The sequence below is a fragment of the Corvus brachyrhynchos genome, unplaced genomic scaffold, assembly GCF_000691975.1.
Source record: "Corvus brachyrhynchos isolate BGI_N302 unplaced genomic scaffold, ASM69197v1 scaffold21, whole genome shotgun sequence".
NCBI lineage: Eukaryota > Metazoa > Chordata > Aves > Passeriformes > Corvidae > Corvus > Corvus brachyrhynchos.
This window is the reverse complement of record NW_008236924.1, coordinates 1,355,756-1,379,290: the sequence shown is the minus strand read 5'-3', so window position 1 is coordinate 1,379,290 and position 23,535 is coordinate 1,355,756. Positions and strand designations below refer to the sequence as shown.

The 23,535-nt window shown below is 40.9% G+C and overlaps 1 protein-coding gene across 2 annotated transcripts; it reads right to left on the bottom strand.

The window, feature by feature from the left end:
• Positions 1-3,958: 3,958 nt before the first annotated feature.
• G3BP1 (G3BP stress granule assembly factor 1) lies at positions 3,959-12,732 on the bottom strand. 2 transcript variants are annotated; one of them, XM_008628931.2, is made up of 11 exons: positions 12,591-12,732; positions 11,322-11,403; positions 10,762-10,935; positions 9,862-9,952; positions 9,263-9,356; positions 8,689-8,893; positions 8,145-8,246; positions 7,624-7,735; positions 7,178-7,303; positions 6,960-7,090; positions 3,959-6,202 (listed from the first exon to the last, which is right to left on the bottom strand). In XM_008628931.2, the coding sequence occupies exons 1-11, from the start codon at positions 12,683-12,685 to the stop codon at positions 5,996-5,998; spliced, it is 1,419 nt and encodes a 472-aa protein (XP_008627153.1). In that variant the 5' UTR covers positions 12,686-12,732; the 3' UTR covers positions 3,959-5,995. The 2 variants fall into 2 exon arrangements, with proteins under 2 accessions (XP_008627153.1, XP_008627155.1); XM_008628933.2 differs by having other exon boundaries at positions 6,960-7,069.
• Between the last annotated feature and the right edge of the window lie 10,803 nt (positions 12,733-23,535).

Sequence of the window (23,535 nt, the reverse complement as noted above, 5' to 3'; positions counted from 1 at the left end):
AGCAGGAATACTTTTCATTTGAAAATATGCAAAACAAATAGAACTGGGAACAGTTCAGCACCTAGAGAGCGTTTTCCTTGTGTCCTTGATAAACATTATCTCAGTTTCCCTCTGCATTTACTTCACTGGTCAAACCCTCAAAATCTGGTATCTAGGAAGAATATCTCACAAAATCTTCTGGGGAAAAAAAAAAAAGCCTATTAAGCAGTGGCATTGTGCTGCCCCATTTTCTATATCTGTCCCATCTGCAAGCCATTTGTATGAAGAAAATCTTTGTTTCCAAAGCTTGGCTTACTAAAGCTCATTTGTTTCCAAACACAACAGCGCCTTGATGCTGTTTATAGGAGGGGCAGGCCAGGGCTGCAGGGGCGGGGTTGGTCCAGCAGCCGCAGTGGGAGATGTTACGGGGTGTCCCATCCCTCTGCCAGCACTCCCTGTCCCCCAGGAGGGCAATGCCCATCACCCTCCATTCAGGGTAAGAATGTGGGGTCTGCCAACACAGAGCCAAACCTCGGCTGTAGGACAGAGCCTCCTGCCACACACATCCACCACAGCCCCTTTATCAGTGTTCTTTTGTAAGTACTAAATCCACATTTGAGCTGTCGATTGTGGGTTTTCAGGTGCTTGCTAAAAAAAATAATAAATTTTCCCAAGCTTGTTCATTGTCAGGAAAGGATGGCAACAAGGTGAGTGTTTTCCTTCTTCAATTTTAGCAAGATCTCAAGAGACAGTGACATTAAACTGGCCCAGTTTGATCAACTTTTCAGCATAGGAAAAAAGGAGAGGCTGTTCTTAGTAGGACAAAACTTATTGCCCTTTAACTTCACATAAGCATCTTTAAAACAGACAGTGAAGGGTTGCTGCAAATGCAGCTGGTTTCATTTTCTTCCTTGCAAGGTGGGTGCTGACATATCCACATCTCACAGGAGATAATGAGAAAAGTATTCAGAGTAAGAAGCCCTGGAGTTAATGTAAGGAGGAGGAAAGAAGTGGGCAATGCAAGTGCTCTCTGAGTACCTCTACTGGTTCATTTACACAAGTTGAAAAAAGAATGGAGAAGTCAGTGCTTTTTAATTTTCATGGTACTCTCCCTTCCAAAACAAAGGAGGGACTAGAAAAATACAAAATGTAAAGTGCAGTTGTGTTTAAAACCTATGATGTAAAATTCTTCAAAAGGAATAAATTAGTTTAATCATGAAGTACTTACATGTCTTCTCCCTACCCAACCTTAAAAGGGATGCCCCTGTATTTTCTGTATGAGTTGAGTTTACTATATATATATATATATACATACATATATATATGTATAAATGAATACACAAAATTGGTATGGCCTTACGCTCCATTTAAGGGTATTTTGCTACATTGGTCAGACTGCAAAGCAATTGCTTCCTTCAAATCAGTGTTTTTACATCATGAAGAAATAAACCTGTAACTTAAGACAATTTGCATGACCACACAGCCACAGTGGCAGATTATTTTTCTGGCTTGTAAAAAAAGTTTTAAAACAGAAGTTCTATTTCAGCAGTTTGAAGATGGAATGTAAAGTTTCTGCTGTTAAATGTATATAAAATATATTTATTGAAACATACATTCATGCTGATTCCAATAAAAAAAAATTGAAGATTTTTCTGAAATTTCTCTCCATGGATTTTTAGTGCTAGAGGTTCCATGCAGCAGCTGGAAACACAGAAATGTATTTCTTGTACTATTTTTCAAGCTAGGACATTATTTATACATAGCTTTAAAATTCTTTGGTAGATGGAGCGGCCTTGGTGCAAACACCCAAAATGACATTTCAGAATGCAGGGCTGCCTCTCACACTGAATCTCAAAGATGGTCATGATAAAGTATTTTTCCTTTCACTGTCAGGTGCTTTGTCAAGTTTGAAATATCACCAGTGGAACAGCAGATCCCTCTTGGCTTGGGCAAGTGGCATTTTGTGACAGAAAATAGAAGGGCAGCATCCTGCCCTTCAAATCTATTCTGAGAACATGCCATTACTCTGAAAACTGTCTTTAAGGAATGATGGAGTTTGAAAGAATTGTACTCAGTTTCATGTCTCATAACCAAAAAAGCTATTAACGGACCACCTTGCCCCATTCCTCCATATAAGGATAAGGATCTTACTGCTGGGAAATTAAATCATCAATGAGGCAACTCCTTCCTCCCACAGCACACACAGCTTCAAGCTTCACATAGTGTGTACTCCTATCCCCAAGAAAATCCTTGTAAGGGAGCAGAAGCAATTAAGAAACAGAATTTGTTAAAAAATATGCCCTTCCACGATGTGCAGAATAAGCAGCTGCAGAGATCAACTGCAAATCTTCATACCTGCACCCAGAACCATCCTTTTCACTATGGAAAGTGAACTCCCAGGTCTCAAGGACATCTCTGCTGTGTGGCACCAGAGGGGAGTTTCTCAAGTCAGAGTCAGAGCTCAGTTACCACACAGGCTGTTTCTTGCTCCCAGGGGTAAATCCTCTGCACCAAGCTCTGCTTCCAGCAGCAAGCTCACCATTTCCACACTCACCTGTATGTGGAGAGCAGACACCCAGGAACACCAGAGCTTCAGTCTGAGCAAATTTAAAGAAAAATAAGAGAAGGGAAAAAAAACCCAACAAACAAACAAAAAAAAAAACAAAAACAAAAAAAAACCAACCAACCAAACAAAAACAAAACAAAAAACCAAACACCACTACCAGAGGGCCCTGCAGAGCTAGGAAGTGATCCCAGTCTGAATCCTTAAATGCACAACCAATACCTGCATTCCCAAACACACAAAGATCTCAGTTTGGCTTTACAAAACAGCCCCACACAAGTCTGCTGGTACTTTCCAGTACTCCAGAAGATGTTTCTCCCTGCTCAAGAGGTAACTAAACCTTTCTAATTGTGCAGTGCCCTTGAAGGAAGAAAAGGCAGCAGAGGCAGAGCTTGGCTTCCAGTTCTGGTTTGGGTGCTATCAACCACTACAACTGAAATGCTCTTATTTCTACTTGTCTTACACTATTAAGATCAGCCAGAAGAGGCCAGGTCACACCAGTCACATATGAAACACTCTCTGTACTCTCAAAAGGGCAGATCAACAAGGTATCATGAACACAAAGGTTATTCCAACACTGTCCATGTGGTTGCTGTGGGTACAAAAACCTGACGGCTCTAGACAGCTTTTCTTCACTTCCCAACTCCCTGCACAGCACTGGGACACCAAGGGCACTTCAGTACCACACACCTCCTTGTCTTGATTGAGGTGGAGGCACTAGAAAGGAGACACACAGAGCCTGATTCATTTAAGACCGTAGCATTTGGTTGCTAGAACGAGCTGGACTACCTTGGTTATTACACATCAGCTTTCTTGGAGCTATTGTAGCCCACTGCAGTCAGCTGAGGCAAATCAAATCGTGGTTGCTCCAGTCACCTTCAAGAATGTATGCAAAGCACTGGAGGCCTTTGACAAGAGATACTGAGGTTATAACAGTACAGCAAGGCAGGAACCAGAAGGGCTGGAGGCCACCAGCCAGCCTTAACCAAAACCAATGTGCAACAGTTTACAGCAGGTCTTTTCAGAGGACTTTGGTATTAGAGAGTCACAGAGCCACCAAAATGCAAATACCAAAATTCAGTCTACAACATAACTTGCTTTTGAAAAGTGTTTCTTTACAAGACATTCCAGCAGAATTTTATGTAAATATTTTATTTTGCCTGTCATCTTGGGACAAGAACATCACTTTCTGGGTCAACATATTGAGTATGATTCATATGAGAACAAGCATACACTTCACCCTTTTAAATTCATTACTGACACTCTTCTTTCACATCAGATAGCAATGAGTCAGAACTGTCCAGCTCCCACTATGGAAATGGGGGTTCAAGCTTACAGATGCTTTTGCAGATTTGGTTAAAAGTTATAAAAGCTTCTATTAAAAGCACTTTGATAAGTCTGAAGTGCAACCTGTTACTGCAGTCTTCGGATTTAATGTCAAGAACAGTAGAAACCCCACAAAGGGGAAAAAACATATCACAAACAACAAGGACAGGGTTCAGTGAAAGATCTCCATTGCACTTTCACCTCACAGTCATTCCTGATAGGAAAAATGCAGACAGCTTTTGTTTTTTAAAAAAATACCAGTTACCACCACAAGAGGAAGCAGCAGAATTTCCCCAAATGCTGGCTGTGAGAGCACACCACAGCTCACTTTCCCCCAGTTCACTAAGGTATCAAATCTCCAGGTACAGATGGTAAGCAGGCCAATCTGAGACACAGTTGTAAGGAGGGAAGGGACAAACAGTGTAACAAATGTGAACAGAAAAATAAAACAGAAACCAACACTCTAACAACATTTAGTACAACCAGGTTCAACCAGTAAGTCTGGCAAGTAAAAGGCAAAACATGACTTGAGGACAGGTAATACTGAGGGCAGCTCTGCTCCAGAGCTTACAGCAAGCACAGGGCAAGAGATGACACACTGCATATGCACAGTCATTACAGTAATAAACCAAGAAACATGGAAACAGCAACACCTGACACAGATTAGCGAGCTTCCTACGCAGCTCTGTTGTGCTACCAAGAGATCTAAAGGTCTGGCATAGACACAAATCCACCATTTTCATCTAGATGCTTAACACCAGGCATCACAGAAATACTGCTTTGTGCAGCACCATCTTACAGGATCTCTTGGATTGAAATTACCCAGTTTTGTATTTTATTTTCAGTTTCATCTTCTTTCAGAGGCAGTGGAGAGCATTCAACATCTTAACACCAGGACACACAAGCACCTTCCATACTTCTGACAAAAATTCCTTCTTATCCACTTCAGGCCTGAAGCAAGGAATGAAGTACTGCAAAAATAACTACTTACAGCAGTTGGAACTGTAAAGGATGTGACACAGGTATTTCTGCTTTCCTTGTACTTTTGCAATAGTTACAACAAGACCCGCCCAGCTTCAAGTTCCAGTTATTAACTTTTGCATCCAAAAAGTATTTCTTTTCAATAATTTAAATGCAGCCAAAGTGATGCACAGAAGGTATTACAAGCTTTAGCTACAACCACCTCTACCTCGTAAACCTAGTGACTGGAGAGCTTTTTTCCCCTGGGAAAAACTCCAACAAACTCTTGACTTGATAAAGCAAATCTAGACCTTTTTTATTTTTATTTTTTTTAAACAATTTGCCAAAACTGGAATGAGAGATAAATAGAAGGCACAACAATTTTGCTTTTTTTTATACAAATACAAACTAAACATGAAAAAAACTCCCTATTTCAATAAAAAATTTCGTAAGTTCAGGAAAAGTGTTTGAAGAGTCAAGTTCTAGACATTTAAAACCTATCCCACAATCCAAAATTTCAAAGTGGTAAAACAGTAGCTTGAATTCCTTGCTGTGATCATGTATCAAAAGAAAAAGATTCTACGGATACCCATTATTCCACTTTTACAGCGCCACAGAGAAAAAGGTGAAAGTCAATTTTTCAAGTGGCAATGTCTCCAGACTGGAGGATGTTCGTATGACCCTCAAAGAAACATCAAGAGTTTTGCTTTTCTGCCCTTGAAATACTTGCCAAGAACTATGTTTTCCTACAGGCTCTTGAACGCATGCACGTGAAATATTATTCCGCTGACTGCACCCAAATTCATTAGAAAGAGGGGAGGAAATTAAAAAAAAAAAAAGAAAAAAGAAAGAGACATTCCTTTAGGAAAAACCACTGGTACCAAAAAAACAAAAATCAGTCCGTAAGTTTGAGGTGAACAGGAAAATTCAGTTCTTGTCTTTTTAAAATCCACTTTTCCTAAAACGTTGTTCCACAAAGCTGGAATCTGGGACAAGGACTAGAAAAAAATAAATCACAGAACCATAACACAAACAAAAGGGGCCAAAATAGTATCAAACGTAGCAGTCTATAACAGGCTAGGGCCACATTCCAAGATACCCAAGGCTGAAATTCACAAATCTGCAGGAAAAAGGGTTTGCGCCACCATGTCAACATCCGCGATGAATTCACTGGCGTTGCCCGATCCCCCTTCCAGCTCCAAATCCTGGCTTCTGGGACATTCCTCCACGTGGAGGCCCTCGAATCCCACCTCCCAGCCCCCCACGAGTGCCTCCAGGTCCACGGGGTCTGTTATCTCTGCGGTCACCCTCCCTGGCAGCTCGTGTTTTCTTCTCCTCCACATTCAGGCGCACCTCTCCCCTGAACATGATGGGCTGCAACAGAAGCAGAGAAGGTACTTTCATTAACGGGTCACCAAGAGCTCTTCAAGGTCAAGCAGATTCCTGCAACTTTGTCTCATATCCTCCTCTCCATGAAAGACTGAAATGTTTCAGGATCACTTACTAAACAATGGCAATAGTCAAACCATGCATCCAGTCTTGGGGCTTTACTGGAGAAAAAGATGTGAAGGAGCGACCCTTGAAAAGCCACCTCAGGCTTAACACTGAACATTCTGGTTAACCTTTTAGAAAAGAGCTGGGCTGTAAGCAAGCTCACTGCATGGCTGTGAAGGTGCATCCAGAGTCCCTGCCTACCACAGCAGGTAGGCACGGGCACACATTCTGCATTAGCAGAATCACTGCATTAGCAATCACTGCTGACCTCCTGCCTTTGTTAGCAAAATTCTTTTCAGCGTGCACACCAATACGGCTTCTTCCTTTCAGCCTCTGACAAACAAGATTCTATTTGTCCATAGAATCAGACTCTCTCTACCTTGTCCTCCTGAAAGCTATTTATATACTTCCTGTGTTCAGCAACCTCACACTAAAAAACATAAAGCTCTGTAATGAGCTGCTACAAGCTACTTCAATGACAAAAGACTGCACAAATCTTGGTAATAGGATAGAAAGGCATCACATCTGCTTTAACATGCTCAAGAAAGACTAAAGGGACCAAGTACAATCTCTTCCTGTTAGGCTGAAAAACACTGTTGTCAACAGACCAAAAACCACTGACTAGAAATTTATTTACCCTGTTGCTAAGGATCTTCTGAACTGGCTCAGGATCATCAAACACCACAAACCCAAAATTGGGGAGCTTTCCACCACTGTTGATGCGAAGTTCAACAACATTGCCATAGCCTGCAAGAGAAAAGCCAAGTTCTTGGGTCATACATTAGAATGCTCTGTTGACCACGCCCATGGCTGCAACCCCCAACCCCTCAGAGGACAGCAAAGCAACCAACTTACTTTGGAAAAAGTCTTTAAGTTCAGATTTATCCACATCATGGGGAAGGTTCCCAACAAACAGCTGATGGCTGTCTGGGTATCTCACAATCCGCCTGGTTTCCACATCGCCTTGTTCACCCTCTCGAACTTGAACAGAAAAGCAAAACTGATTTTAGAAAAGTCAGTCCTCACAACAAACAGAAACAAGCCATGGTCAGAATTACCACCATTAGCAAGAATCAATTCACACTATCTATCCATTCATATGTAACAAAAGGAAAGCATTCCACATTAGCAAGTTTGTAACTATTTGCTTTTTATCACCAGGCAGAGGCCAAGCTTCAGTTTTTACTTGAGTAAAAATCGTTTACTGACAAAAATGAGATTTTAAAAGCTTTAGTTATCACATTGCTTTCCCAAAAGCCTTAAGCAACAAAAACCAGCTGCTTCTTCGCAGCCTCTCTTACTTGGCCTAGGACCCCGCTGTGGTGGGATGCTTGTTCGCTGCTCCCTCACTCGCTGATCCCTCTGAGGTCTCTGAGGCGGGGTCTGAGATTCAGGCTTTGCCTCGGGGCGGGGCTGTATCAATTCAAAAAGGAGTGAACAACTGAGGGTCAGACAGACATACCAGCAGGTTCAGCTTTTAAGAGCTCACTGTTAAGTTAGTGATAAAAAAAAATACAGGAAAAGGTAACAGTTTTTTCCACCTGTGACTAAAATGCATGTTAGCTCATGTTGGCTTATATGCTAAAAGCAAGCAGCATTCACATGAACATTCCCTGTTTTCCTCCATGAGAAACAATTAATTCTCAACCTAAAAACCTACAAATAACATCCTGATAAAGTCTATCAGGAATCACAGAATTCCAAAGTCTTTAGGGCCTGGCAAGTCAAATCATAAGCAAGTAGATTTCACTCTATTTTTTCCCACCTCAGTTTACTGTCAGCCAGTTCAGCACTTAAACTTCTACACATGCTGGATTCCTACCTGCGAGACGGGTACTTTCACAACATGAGGTGGTATTCCTGATACTGGGACAGCCCCACTGGGAGGAAGATTCTTGCTGGTTACTGATGCCCAGGAAAACGTCTTAAAAAAAAAAAAAAAAAAAAAAAATAGAGAGAGAGAGAGAAAGATAGTAACATAACTACATCTCCTTCTGAAATATATTACTGAAAGTACAGCTAACAGACACAGGATAACAGGAACAAATTTTAACTTATACGTGAAAATCAGGAGCCAGACAATAGCAGTTTCCCCACAATTTCCTTCAAATTATTGACAATGGAGTCACACTTTACTCTCTTTCTGAATTCCACAGTTGAAACAGGACAGAGCAGTGGCCCAACACCAAGTATCACATCAAGGTTAACCAAAGTATTGGATTCCTGAATATCGATCTGTCCACTTGTACCTTCCTTAACACTGAGAAGTGACAAAAATCCACAGGTAAAAATAAAGCTCTGTAAACAGACAGTGGAGCCCTACTGATGAAACCACATCAGAGAGAAAACAGATCCATTGTCATTACCCTGGAATCCTCTTGCACAGCAGGAGCTGGATCAGCAGGAGCTGGAGAAGGACTCTTTTCCACAGTCTCCTCTGGAGCAGATTCCTCTAATACTGGCTCAGACTTTTCCTCCTGCACCTCTGGTTCAGGTTCCTGTTCAGGTTCTGCCTCTGGCTCAGGCTCTGCCTCTGCAGCTGTTTCTTCCAGGTGTTCCTCAATGTCATTGCTATAATACAGCAGCACAATGAGCAGGAAAAAGAGGTGGTACTGTATTTATTCCATTACTGGTGATAAGCAGCACTACTATCCAATACAGAAGTCAGGCACATGACATCTGAGAGAAAGAACAAGGCCAAGTAAGGCCACATTGCACAGGCATGCAAATTTTGCATTGCTACACTATAAAGCAGCAAAAAAAAAAAAAAAAATAGACTCTCCGTGTTCAGCCTAACAGCATTTTGATTTCAGCTGATCAATAAAAAGGAATCTTTTGACTGTCAGAGGAAAACTATTAATAGCAATAAATTCATGTGACCTGTTCTACAAGCAGCCTGTCTCACACAACACCTGACTTCATCTATAAATATATTATTACCTGACAGCCTGCTCATAATAAGCACCACTATCATCAGGAACAGCCTCAGGTGTCTGCTGTCTTTCCTCAGGTTCCTCCCCTTCCTCCTCTGATTCTAAATAAGGTTAGAAAAGAAAACATAATACAACACACGTCTTTAATGTGAGGCTCAAACACAAGGCACCTACCACAATATACAGTTGAAGTTTCTAGCAAAGCACACAGAAAACACTTTCAGGATGTGACATGGAACAGACATTTCCTTGTATTTCCACTATCACTTTGGTTACTCAGTTTTGACCAAGGTTAAAAAAAACCATGTTCCAAATACTTCAGAGAACCAGATTTATAACCTACAAATCTGACTGCAACTGCCAAAATAAGTCTTAAAGAGTTCTTGTAATAAAAACAGAATATGCCAGAAAAATAATCATCTGCATGTCACAACTCCTCACTGGATTGAAAAGAAACTACAGGCAAGGAAAAAACCTGCAAGCATATGAAATTTAACACTGATCTGTCTTCTCCAGCAAGAAGATTTTCTTTAGTCTGGGAATAGACTGTTGATAAAATCTAGAACCAAACACCAACAGAACCATACAAAGATTTCTGCTACTTACCCTCTGGAGGCTCAGTGTCAGAGTCCCCAAAAACCTCATCCTGGTAGCGGAAGATATCATTGTGGACATAGAACTTGTTTGCAACAGAGCCCTAAAAGCAAATCAAAGGGAGGAATTGATTCAATTACATCAATCCAGTAATGTAAAAACGGAAATAATGTGAAAACAAAGGTTTGAGCATATCAACCTTCCCACAAGATTAATCCAAATCTGCCTATTTTAAGAAAATAATGTTATTTGGGGCAAGAAAACAACAAAGAAAAAAAGACGTCACTCCTAACAAGTATGCCTGGAACAAAGGAAAAAAAACTGTTGAAGTGCATTCAATTGCAATAGCTCACAACACTGAAGAAGTGAGTGACAACTTCCTGCTGTCTAAAGTATCAATTCTTATCTCCAAGTCATATTGGAAAATAGAGTGATCTTGCTACACTCCTTTTTCACTATCACTTTTAATCTGTGAACGACTTTGTTAAAAAAAAGTTGTCTATTTAAAAATGCCACTTCAAATGCTGCATCAGCACCTCATGAACAAGAAGATTTGGAACCCATGTTTTCAAGTGACAGGAAGCATTCCTCTTTTTCTACTATTTCTTTTTCAGTAAAAAGGCCAGTTGCTAGGATAGCAAATCAAAGAGAACGTAATTTTAATATGCTTAAGAAAACAACGTGTTGCACTACCCCTAGGAGTCCAAAGTCAGGACATTTATAACTGATTTCAATATCCAAGGTCAATGTACAATCATACAGGAGGAGTGTAATTCCCAAAGGAATTTTCAGAACATTACTGCTGAATTTTGTGGCAAGTTACCTTCCCAGACTAACCCTTCAGACTGCAACAGTGAAGCAGACAGAGCTCACCAATGCTGTCAGAACCCCCTGCCAGCCCAGCTCACCCACCTCAGGTGCGAGCACGAAGGTCTGCATGAACCTGCGCACAGGCTGCATGTTATTGGAGAGCTCCCCCATCACCTGCACCACCACGCCGTCATTGAGGGTGGCGTGGGCATCCACATGACGGATCTTTGTGTGGCAATCCTTGAAGTTTAGTGACAGCACCTTCTTGTGGATATCCTAGGAAAGGACGGTACACATGGGTTACACCGCAGAAGCCATTTCTGCCAAGTTAGCAGCTTTCAGAGAAAGCAAAAGCAAAACCATAAAAGACTGGTTTAAGATACATTCCCTAACTTTGGAGAGAAAGCTTGGCAGGATGCTTGTTAGGTTTGCTTTGCAACCAATTTTACATTATGAGCTTTCTATAAAGGAAGCACATTTTGCCTAACTATTGCTGTCTACAGATGAGAGGGTATTTTCCTCCACTTTTTTTCTTTTTTTTTCACAGAAAGCACTTGAACAGGGTGAAAGCACTGTGAATCACAGCTGGATACATTTCTCTTCTCAACCACAAAGGTGACAAAATAGAAGGAAAGAACAGCTTTCTTTTTTAAAGTTCTTACGGATTGCCCATAGACTGCGTCAGCTGGTTTTCCATTGGAATCCAAGCCACCGTGAACATAGGAAGAGTTCTTTCCATAAAACCTGTTGGAAAGAAATATTTTAATGCCAAGCTTTGTTGTGTAAGAACACTGAGCCTCTACATTTGAAGTACAGTATAAATAATACACTTTCAAGTAAGTTTCCTGTCTGAATCACTAGAATAAAGCCACAAAAATCTAATAATCCTGTCACCAATCTGGGGGTGGGGGGAAAACACAAAGTTTTCTCACATAAGGTGCAGCATTCAGGTATGTCAGAGACCCAGGCACTAACAGCCAAAACCAAAGTCTCATGGGAGCTCATGATCCAATCCCATTATCCCCTTTCTGCACAAGGTTCCCAAAGCGACATCCTGAACATCTGGGATGCTGAAGGTTCCCCCTCAAATTCTGATTTCAAGCTTGAGCAAGGAGCAACAGGACTTGTTTTGCTCTTCTACAGCGAAAGTAGTATTGCAGGTAAATCTTCCTTCCTGTAACTGAGACTACCAGCTAAAATGCCCTAAGCACCACAGTATGGTACTGCACTCTGCCAGCAGATAAAAGACTGGAATGGATTCCACGGCACAGAGTCAACTGGCCTCTGACCCAAATGGATGAGGTCAGCTGTCCACCAAAGTGGAGAAACACTTGAACAAGTGTTCCTAAGACTGGAAGGGGGAAGGTTTCAGAAACTGTTTATCTGGCTACTCAAAACACAGCAAAACAAAAGTGTATCTCCATAAACAAGACTAGTTTCAGAAAGGGTACCCATCAAACCATAGAGGACCCATTTGTTTAGATAACAGATTGTAGTTTGCTGCATACCTATAATTTCCCTGACTTTCCTTTAAGAAAGAGCTGGTGTGACTCCCAAGAGAGACCAGTACACAAGCACACAACTTATTCAATGTTTCCTCCTAGTCAGGGAACATTTTATCAAGCCAAAAGAAATGCTTAACTAAGTAGTATTTCTCCAACTTCAATTTATATTGATTACAACCAGAAGTGGAAAGCAGCATTTCAGTTACAACCACAACTCAGATATTTAAAGAATTCTTGTAATCTTTATTATCCATCTTTTAAGCCAGCTGATCAAAACCAGAAGTAAATGACACTCAGCATCTTGAATAAATCAGGTTCCTAAGTGTCCAAATTCAGCAAGCTAAGTAATAAGATCATTCACCAATTTTAACACACAAGTTAGGGAATTCACACAGAAAACCAGCTCAGACTGAAGCAGAGCTTTACCTGTGCAAGTAGTCAGGTGCTTGGTTCAGCCGGGTATAGTACTGCCTCACGAATTCCCGCCCGACCAGCAGGGGACTTGGCTTCTCCATCACCATTTCTTTGGTCAACTGAAAACTATGGAAAAAAACAAAAAATCCATAAAGCACAAGCATTTCAAATGGCTGTTCACATCCTGATTCCATAAGCCACCTAATCACAGCGGAAAGCACGCACCAGAACTGTTTTACCCCTGTAAGCAGTTTAAGCACTGTGTTTTCAGAGTCATCAGTGATTTGGTGCCAGGGAGAGGATTCCTGGGTACCAAACCAGAGGTGGGAGAGGCTGCAAGGCCAAGGAAGGTCACCTCATAACATGCCAGTAGTTAGTCATCACACATATCCTCAGTAAAAAGCAGGTGGCAGCAAGTATGGTTCTTCAAGAGGATTTGCTAAGTGGCTAAGACATTTACAGTCGATCCAAATTCTACTTACCTCACTTGACTTCACAATCAGAATTAAAAGTCAGATGTTCTCAGGCAAAGCCTGTGCTACTGTATTAGGGGCATTTTTCAAAGGTCAGAATAAGTCCAATCTATTTTTATCAGCAGCACAGCACTACTTGCTCTGAGTGTCAAGCTCTCTGGAAGAATATTGCATTATAAAAAATTATTATGCTACAAACAAATACATGCTGCTCTTGCCCTACTTCGACTCTCAGCAAGTCACTTCTCACTTAAATTCAGACCACCACTCAAGTGAACAGCACCAGCCACGCCCAGGGACAATCTGGGTACCTCCTACCTACATTCTACAGATCTGTAAGTTACAAAAATAAAGTCTTTGCAGGTAAGTTACACAATACATGTATCTTCAGGACAGGCCAGCCAAATTCAAAGCACATTCCCACATTTCCTTGCTATCAAATACTCATAAAGACTGTTCAAACTCATTCAAAATAGTTTTAAACTCACAGGGATAAATACCAACACCAGGGCATGATCTTGGTACTGAATACAGAAACAACAGTAGATTTTCTGCTTCATACTCAGCTGTACCAGTGAGCAGCAGAATGGGGGCTTAGCAAACAGTTTTGCTGCTGAAATCGCTTTCTCCCCACTACTGACTCCCAATCTCCTTCACCACACAGCCCTTTCCCAAACACATAGTATTCAAATTCCACATGCACATCCTCCAGGTGTGATGTGCAAGTCAAAACCAACAGTATTCAGCTGAGCCCTCTAAAAAGCAATTCGGGAATCAGCAATTACTTATCTGCTTTTATTTAATACAGATAATTATAAATAGCTCCAAGAAGTGGTGGCATCAACAACTGGGGAAAAACCCATACTGGATTGCAGCCAGAACATGGAATAGGGGGAAAAAAATGAAGTCAAATTAAGTAGTTTTTAGCGTAGACTAATCCAGATAGAGCCTGCAATGCTCATGCCAAGCCAGGCATGCCTCAGGACAAGCTTTCTCTTGGCACTATATCCAAGAGCATCCCATATCCTGGGAAAACTGAGTTGCCCACAACTTATCCCTTAAACATAGCAAAAGGGAAAGAAAGACTGCCTCTCCCACCTGCTTGTACTAAGCCCTGTTCCAGTTCATCCAAGGATCTTAAACATTTGATACTCACATATTTAATGAATTTCAGAGAAGTTGTCCTTTAGACACCAAGAACTGATGACAGAGCAGAGCTTCAGAATACAAAGGTGACCAGGTTGGTGTTACTGCAGTGACAATTTCAAACACACAACATACACAGGGCTGCAAAGAAAGTTACAACCACACTGCTGGATGGACCAGGAATGCAAAACAGAAGCTTTAATCCTCAAAGAGATGAGCACACACAAAAAGGTGACACGGAAGCCATTATTTTGGATGAAGCTAAGTCCAAATGATCCTGGTAAATGCCATACATCTCAAACAACAATCAAACACACAACACACTGCACTCAAAAGACAGAACAACGTGTAGCCACACTGCTGGAACATCCAGGTAATAGATCTGAGGATGTGATCACACACAAACTCCCAGCAGAGGCCAGCATGCATTGCAGCCAGCTTTGCTGGAGGAACGCAGCTAAGGTTCAAGACAGAAAATGTAACAGCAGAGTTGTAATTTTGTATACATTGATGTGTTTTTCTCTGCTTTTAATACAGTCACATTTCACTATCTTTGTAAGTCTAGAAATAAATGAGAAGTCTTCCCATTCCATTTTAAAATACACTTTTTGATAGGTTTAAACACAGGGAAAAAGATCAGGTGGGCTCCAGAGGATGTGCCGTGTCTTATCACCACCACACAAGGAAACGTTACCTACATGATAATGTGCAGAAAACGTAAGACTAAATAAGACCTAGAACTGAAAAAGGCTTTTCAAAACATTCAAAAGCTTTCAAGACATTTGAGGATATTTTCAAGAGCTAACCATGCAGAAAGGAAGTAATAGTCCACAGCTGGGTCTGGCCTGCAGGAAACACCCTGATTCTGCAAAGCACTTTCACTTCAGGAGGGTTCCACTATCTGTGGTTTTGCAGAAGCCTTTGAACTCTAAGTGTGATGTATTATCGGTACAGATGTCCAAAACCCAGCACAGTCCGAAGTGACAAAACCTCCAAGAGATGAAGATGAACTCGTTTGCCTTCTAGTGCATGTTAAATGAGATCCCCATAAAATATTATCATACAGTAAGAAAACACAGCAAAGGTAAAGTAAGGGTAAAGTAAGGCTAAGTGGTGGCTACCACTGCTGACTTCCTCATCCCACTTGTTTCCTCTTGAGTACTTGGGAAGCTCTGTAAGGAGCAGGCCAACCCTAAAGCACTGGGAGCAGAAATGGCAGACAGACATGACTTGCACTTTTTAGCCCCAGTCAGCTTAACTGACAATGCAGGATTTATTTGCTCCACAAGAGTTAAAAAATTTGCTTCTGTGCTGTCAGTTTACAGACAGGAAGCCAGTCCTACCATGTACCAAGATCACCATTTGGAGAATGAGACGAGGTACACTTAATTTCTTTGTGAAGATACAGCTTCCCCGGAATTCAAGCTTATTCCTACAGATGTAAATAGGCAGGTTTTCTATTCAGTTCTGATAAATGATGAATCTGGCTCTTCTGAGAATTATTTTCAAGTGCTTCCTAGAACACCAATGTACAAAGCTTGACATTCTCACATAATGGCAAAATGTTCCTGTAGCACTCAAGTCTCAACAGCTGATTCACCAACAGCTCTTTCAGATTTCTGTTCTTCAGTGAAAGCCTTCACCTGCATTAACCCACAGGCACATCATCTTCCATGCTGGTCTCAAGAAATATTGAAAGTGAAGTGGCTTGATTATGTCTGTCATCCTGACATGCTTAAAACAATACATGAGAGAACTTCCCTCCTGCTAAGGGTGAAAAATCTATCAGAACTAACTCCTAACATGAAAAGAAGAATTGCAGAGTGCCCAGTTGTTCTCAAGCAGACCTCAAAAGAAATGGGAAAAACCTTTACATGACCTAATCAGAGGACAACAATCTGTTTTTACTGCTGCCACACCTGCTGCTACGTTGCCAGTTGCCATCTGTTCTTGTTCTCTAGCCAGCACAACCTGAATGGTGGAAGCCAAGCACCTCCTCAGAGAGTATTTGCTCCCTACCATCATGAGCAATTTTATTACTCCACGATTCCCTGATCCAAGAAAAACTGCAAATACTTCATACTACATTTTCATTGCACAGCACATAATAGCACCAAATGTTTGAACTGTCACTACATTACTCCTGATAGAAGCTTATCCACACATTTTCCTGTCAATTGACATAATGATGAAAGGGTGAAAATTGACAGGAAAAACTGAAAATGTGATTATTTAAGATTCATTCATAATCATGCATTCATATCATCCCATATGTAAAACAAATTGGATAAGTCAAATTATAACAAGTACACTATAACAATTCTGCAGCATAACTGAGCCCCTTCCTTAAGCCAAGGACTTAGAGGAAGACAAATACCTCCTTTACAGTGGTTATCACCTGGCTGGTGGAAAATTCCACCATCTGTCACAATGCTCCCACTTGGCAGAAAATCAATGTCAGGCACTGAATTTCTAAAATACTGTTATGTAAATTAGAGCCATTTATGTAAATTCCATATTAGCAAATTCAGATTTAGGTCCACAAAACCTATTAGTATATTAGTATTCAGAAAAATGGACTCAGCAGCTCGCATTGGTTTGTATTTTGTAATCTTTATTACCAAACTGCAACATAGTAAAAGCAAACTAATCATTGCTGTCCCAACTCAATTTGGTTTGGGGGGTTTTTTTCTTGGTTTGTTTTTCGGGTTTTTTTAAATTTTTGAATCAGACAAGGACTTTAGCCTGAATGTTGCTTCTACTGAACTTGCTACAAAACAGAAGTGTGTCTTAAGCACATCACAGGATGTTTGGGCTCTCAGGGCAAACAGTCCCAAGACTCAGGCAAAAGCCTCTTGGCCTGATGTAACAAGCCAAAGGATCAAAACCCAATGAACTAAAACATGCAAGTCAGAAAATCCCAAATTTCACTTCCCAAAGTGTGGCAATTTAAAATATCATCTGTCAAGAAAAGAGTCAGAACTAACAAGAAGACAAGATAAAACTGAATCATAATCTCAACAGGCTCTGGTGTGTTTTTAACATTAGCCTTGTTTCTTTGCTCTCTACCATCTTTAATTACATTTTTTGACTTGCATTTCAATACAAGGAGCCGTCTCAAAAAATCCAGAGTTCCTACAATGCATTATAGTCCTGACTGAAATAATATACAGCAGTTCACCTATTCTCCTTTGGCTACTCAAGTGCTGTAAGGTGACCATCTGAACTCCACTCCTTCCACCTCTACAAACTGGTGGAGTTTACAGGGTGCCAAAGCAGCCATTCAGAATGTCAAACTTTCCACACAACTCCACTCCCTCATTTTGCAATCAGTGAATTCCTTAACTTAAGAAGGCTTTTTGGAAACTGAAGAAACAGCCAGAGAAGCTCACATGGAGAAGAGGTGTCTGTATCCAAGCACAACGCACTACAAATGTAGTAAACACCAATTTTGCTGGAAATTAAAGGTCTGGTCAATAGTTAATAGGATTGCATAATTAAGCGTCATTTGGGATTTCTCCAAGTTGCTTAGCAACAGGTGAGCATGCTCAAAGCCACAAACCATTTAGCTGGATGGAATAGCACCTCTAGAAGCAGTTACTGCTGCTGTCATGGGCAAAAAAAAAAAATCATTAAGAAAATGCCCAGTAGGCCTTTAAGAAGACATGATATAGACTGAAAGTTTAACAACAAAAGCAAACCAAATACAACTAATTCCAACTCTCCATACATTTTACATGACTAGTATCTGCTCTGCGGCTGACTAAGCAATAAAAAAAAAAAAAAAAAAAAAAAAAAAGAGGCTGGTACCTGTGTGAATCATGATACAAAACATTAGAGTGAACAATGGAACACAAGCTCAACTTGCACCCCTAGGCAAATTCCAGGGCCCATCTCAACTGGGGATTTATATCATCACACCAACTTGCTCTCAAGTAGGAAAAGTGATGTTAAGTAAACGTGCATTTAAAACACAAAGATCACAGATACACTGAGATACACTTCTTTTAATACAGCCTTAGCTATCCAAGGGAACAAAGAAACCCAAAACAATCCAGTTGTTGACCCGAGCCTAAATTATAGAGCTGAAAATGCATCTCAAATAAGCAGGCAAATGAAGTGCCAAAACACTAATGTGCTCTAAAAAACAGGTCCCATTACTTGCTTCCCACCGGATGCAGAGGCAGACAATGTCACTGGGACAGGGTCACAGCAGCACAAGCCTGTATTTTAGACACAAGTCATTACAGCTGCCTACCTGTAATCAGTTCACCTTTTCTGCCTTTGACAGATTCAGAGGGAAAGTATTCAGTGTGGAAGCGTGGAAGAAGGCAGCACTATTTCACAGGAGGCAAGATGCTTGGAACCCACAGGCAGTGGAAGCTCAGTGATGGGGTAACTTATGCAATAAATAAATATCTGAGGATCAAATTGGGACATGTTGTGAGGTTACCAGCATTCAACTCTTACTAGCATCTCCAGGAAACATTCAGATAGTCTGTAAGATGAATGTATTCACTAGGAACTTCCAGAAGCAGGCACCTCAGAGCAGCATGAATTGTCAGACATATCTTACAGACAGAAGAGGCTTTAATAATCTTCCAAACCTAATCTTCCAGCACCTAATAAAACATGGATCTGGACTGTCCAAACCTAGCACAGCTATTTCTCCTTTCGCTTGTGACTCCTCTCCACTGTATGACCCACACAACCTAGAAAGACAGGCAATGCCTGCATTCATAAAATACTTGAGGTGTTACAGGGAACTGGATCCTAAAAAATCATCACACAGCAAGCAGAACCACCAGGCAAACAGCTTTCTCTGTGCTTAATTATCTACATGCAGCCTAAAGGCAGAGCAATACCTGAGCCCCCTCTGAAGCTTTGAGACACACTGACAAGGGACCCTCTAGAAAAGCCAGGTATTACATCAACATATGGATAAGAAAAATTAACTTAGAAGCTTAACTATTTTCTAATCAAAGCATCCAAGCAATCAAACAAAATTTAAGCAGAAGAAAAAACGTTTTCATCACAAGATTAAAAAATAATTCAGAATTACATTCGGCACTGCCCATGCTAGTACTAAAAAAACCGTCTGCTTGCCAGTGGCAGATGGGAAGCCTTACTCAGCAGCAATGCACAGCCCTTCAAACACTGGGAGAATACAAATAAACAAGCCAACAATTGCTGAAGAGCTGTCAGTGTAGAAGTCTGCCTGTGTTTTTGCTAACAAACCAAAGTGTGATCCACAAGTTGATGGATATGATGAAGTCTGCCATTTCTTAGACAAAATTCAGCGCTTCTTGTATTTTTCAGCTCTACCAAGCAAAAAAGAGACAAACTGAAGACTTCTAATGCTTTCAGTCAGAATCCAAGAGAAAAGAGATCATTTTGGAGAAATGTAATTTCCAGGGCATTAGGCTCAAAAGTAGATTAAAAATACAAAGATCCCCTGAAGTGTAAGTTAGGGTAGTTGAGATCAGCATCTGTGCCCCTACAGTAAGGGATGAATGTTCATGTGGGTAAGGAAAAAGATACCAGACACTATTCCTCCAACTAAGAGCATACAAGTCTAAAGACAAACAGCAAATTAGGTCCTGTTTACAAGAAAAAAAAAATCTAACCCAGAAGACTCTTGAAAATTTGCTATTAAAACTAAGTGATAGAAGAAATTCTCAGCAAGATGTTTGGGGTTTTTTTTTAATTCATCTCTCAAAACACTTTATGCCCTCCCTGAGTGCTGAGCTTAATATGGATGGTGTGGGTTTAGGGTTTTTTTCCTTCCTTTTTAAAGCTGGTTCACCTGGCTTCCAAGTTCCTACTTGATATCACTCAAACATCACTTCAATTCAGCAGTTACCTGCTGTAACATTAAACTAAGGTGATCTGTCCTGAGCTTAACTAGCAACATTTCATATCCTCACAAAAAGAGAGCTCTGTTCCACTTAGCATTACAGAAAAACACAGGGCCCTTGTATTTTGACAGAAGTCCAAAAGGAACTCCTCTTCAAAATCTGAGTTCTCTGAAAACTCAAAGCCTTGAGAATTCCCAGAAATATTCCTACATTTTTAGTAATCCTAAAATCAGGTTATCCTAAACAGGCTCTCAAACATGGAGAAGGACTTGCCTTTCTAACTGAACCTACCTCAACCTCATTTACCCTGCAATTAGAAGCAATGTTTTTCTGCACAACTACATTTTAAACACACAAATTTCATCCTAATGGGTGGTAGAATAGTGCTAGCCTGAATGGTTTGTTTACTCTTTCTTTAATGAAAAATAAATCAGCTTTCTGCCTATACTGCTCTCCAGACTGCCTCATGATAAAGCAGCTACTTAGACCCTGTGATTCTGCCATTAGAATAGGTTTTGTTTTGACATCCAAGAGCTGCTCCAACATCTCGATGAAGTTGGCAGCAGGTCCAGTCATCTTCTCTTAGGTCTGCAAATTTTCCATTTGGCTCCAGTGCAGCTTCTTAAAGCAAAAAAGCAGAAGTTACTCATCAGCAGTCAGAAGAGGCAGATCAGAACCCAGAGCTACATCAACATTACAGTGAAATTCAAGCTCACTGCCACTTAGAATAGAATCACCAGGATTAAGATTTAAAATATTTTCTGCATGCCAAGCAACAGATAACTGTAAAGAGAATCAACTCTTTCACCTCTACCCACTTAAGTCATGGAAGACACTTAAACTCGATGTATCAACTGTATCCTTAGGGCTGACCCATCGTGGCACTGTTACATTAAAAACAAAACAAAACGAAGTCAGCCCAGCAGCAGCCCAGGAAACAGCACAGGGCAAAGCAGATGAAAATGGAAGATGGCCACCAGCATTTTCCAGTGCAGTGCTGCATGTCTGCCTCAGCAAGGAATCAGGTTCATCACAGATCACTCCTACATAACTGACAGCACCCAGGCTCCTGCTCTGAAAGCAGCACTGCACCAGCCATGTCTTCCTGGAAGAGATCCAGACTTAATATAGCAAAAGTAGGACCTCAAACCAGTATAACACTTACTGCCTGCAAAGCTAAGCATTCTTTTACAGTACCTGAGGATCAGACTTAAGTTTTTCTTTTTAATTACTCAATGAGGTAGCTTAAGGTTATCAAGTCTATTAGCAGGTATCTCAGGAAGTTAAAGAATTACTTTAGCTCTGCAGATTTTATATAGGCACCTGTAAAAAAAAAAAAAAAAAAACCAAAACCACCCAGTCTTCTAGACCAAACCATCACTTTTGGTTTTGATCTGTTCCAAGCAGAGCAGACTACAGCCAGCACAGCAACTAGTACCACCCTGCTGAAGTCCTGCTCTACTTGGATTTCCTCTTTGATTCTTCAGTCATCACCTTACTTAGTCAGACAAAAAGGCCCAGGTGCTAATATTAAAAACTAGAATAATGTTTTCAAATTCAAACAGGCCATTATGTCAACCTTATGGGTGCTCTCTCATCAGGTTGTACTGTTTTGAACAGTAGGAATATCAAGAAATATCAGGATGTACTTACAGCAACGTCACCTTTGCTTTATTTCACTTTCATAAAAAGTGCTGCTCTGTATGTTTGCCTTACAATTTACAAGGTGAAAAATAAAGCTCTGAACCAAAGAGTTTGCTGTTTCATCGGGTACATGAAGATTCTGTTTAAAATTCAGATGTTCAAGCTCCATCAGTTGTGTTGAACTCTACTGATGGTGTTGAGCCAGCAGCAAAGTGAGCAGCAGAGCAGTGCTCCTGCCATCACAGCACAAACAAATCCTTTTGTATGCTTTTGTTGTTTCTTAGACTGCAAATGCAAAGATTCCCAACAGAAGATCCTGATGGGCTTGGCACACATAGACTAAGTCTCGTCCACCAGGTTTTCTACTTTAATTTTAATTATGCTTCCCTGCCTTCAACTTGAGGAGTCCACAATTAGAAGAACACAACCTAGCAAAAAAAGGGCAAATTCACACCAGTCAAGAACTGGAGGCCACTATTTACCCTCTGATGTATACAAGATTAAGATTTTTAAAAATAACTATATTTATAAAATTATGATATACATTTGCAAAGGTTCCAACATTGATTTTTTTTTTCCCTGACTTTGTACAATTACACTTTCTAGCAGGTTTTAATAGTGCCTTTCAGGCAAACCAGTCCCTGCAGCACATGATGCTGTCAAAAAGGACGTGAAATCTCCATCATAAAGATAAGGATGTAAGACTTAAAGCACATGAGTACTTCCAGCCAACCTTCAAATCAGCTACATATATGCCATCCACTAAGCTTTTTTTTTTTTTTTTCAATCTAGGCTCATAACTTTACATTACATACAGTGACTGAAACACCCCAGGAATTGTGAGTTCAGTTCAGAGGATGAGAAGATGCTACCATCAGCACCATGGAAGTATCACAGAGCTACCTAGCAAAACGGTTTGGCTTATTCTGTACAGACAGAGAATAAGAAAAGTGAAAATGTAGTGCAAGGGAAGAATATCAGAAAAGGTCGGAAATGCAGTTTTTGTCTGTCAACTTCTGCACTTCCCTTTATGACATCAATCTAACAAGCCTCATTAGCTAAAAAAAAAAAAATCCAACCCCCCCTCCCCCCGTATGATTTATGGCGTCTGGAACCATCAGCTTCCAAAGCTTGATAGCAGTGTCCAGATTTCCTAAAGCTGTCACTCCTGGCTGTGAGAGCAGGGGCTTGCCAAAAATAGCACACACTGGAAACATGGCGGCTTGCTGCAAATGCTGCTTTCCCCCAATGGTAGAAAAAAAAAAAAAAAAAAAAATCCTTTTTTTGGTAAAAAATACTTATTATATACATGGACGTCTTAACGTAAAAGGTCACCAGGTAAGCCCGCTGAAAATTAGGAACAGGTTAGATCATCCAGATCAACACTGGGAGGTACTGGAAGATGTATCGAAACCTCTTCTCTGGGGTTTCTCCAGCACGTACATCTGGGGCCTTACAGGATGCTGGAAAGTCTCCTTACAAGCACTACTTCGCATTCAAATCGTTGCTTAATCTCCGATTCGGCCAAGGTCATGCGGTAAACCAGGATAAGATCCATGCTCTCCTGCTCGAATTATAACTTCCTTCACCTATAAAGTTACACCAAGGGAACCACCTCGAGCTGATACTCGGGTCCGGACCGTGCGAGCACCCAGCGCTGCCCCTCAATCCACAGCTACAACTCGCTATTGAGCGGGAACACCTCGAGCTTTGGGTGGGCTCCTCCCCGACCCCACCTGCTCAAAACAAAACCCGAAGGCAGAGGGCGAAAAAGCCTCCGAGTCTGAAAATCCGAGAACAAAGCTCTCCCCGCACACCTCGCATCGCACAATGCGG

Excerpts from the sequence above, each read along its gene's own strand:
- G3BP1 (XM_008628931.2), bottom strand. The coding sequence starts at position 12,685 with ATGGTGATGGAGAAGCCAAGTCCCCTGCTGGTCGGGCGGGAATTCGTG. Across the intron at positions 10,936-11,321 it reads ACGCAGTCTATGGGCAATCC|GATATCCACAAGAAGGTGCT; the intron begins GTAAGAACTTTA and ends GTCCTTTCCTAG. Across the intron at positions 8,894-9,262 it reads TATTATGAGCAGGCTGTCAG|CAATGACATTGAGGAACACC; the intron begins GTAATAATATAT and ends GCTGTATTATAG.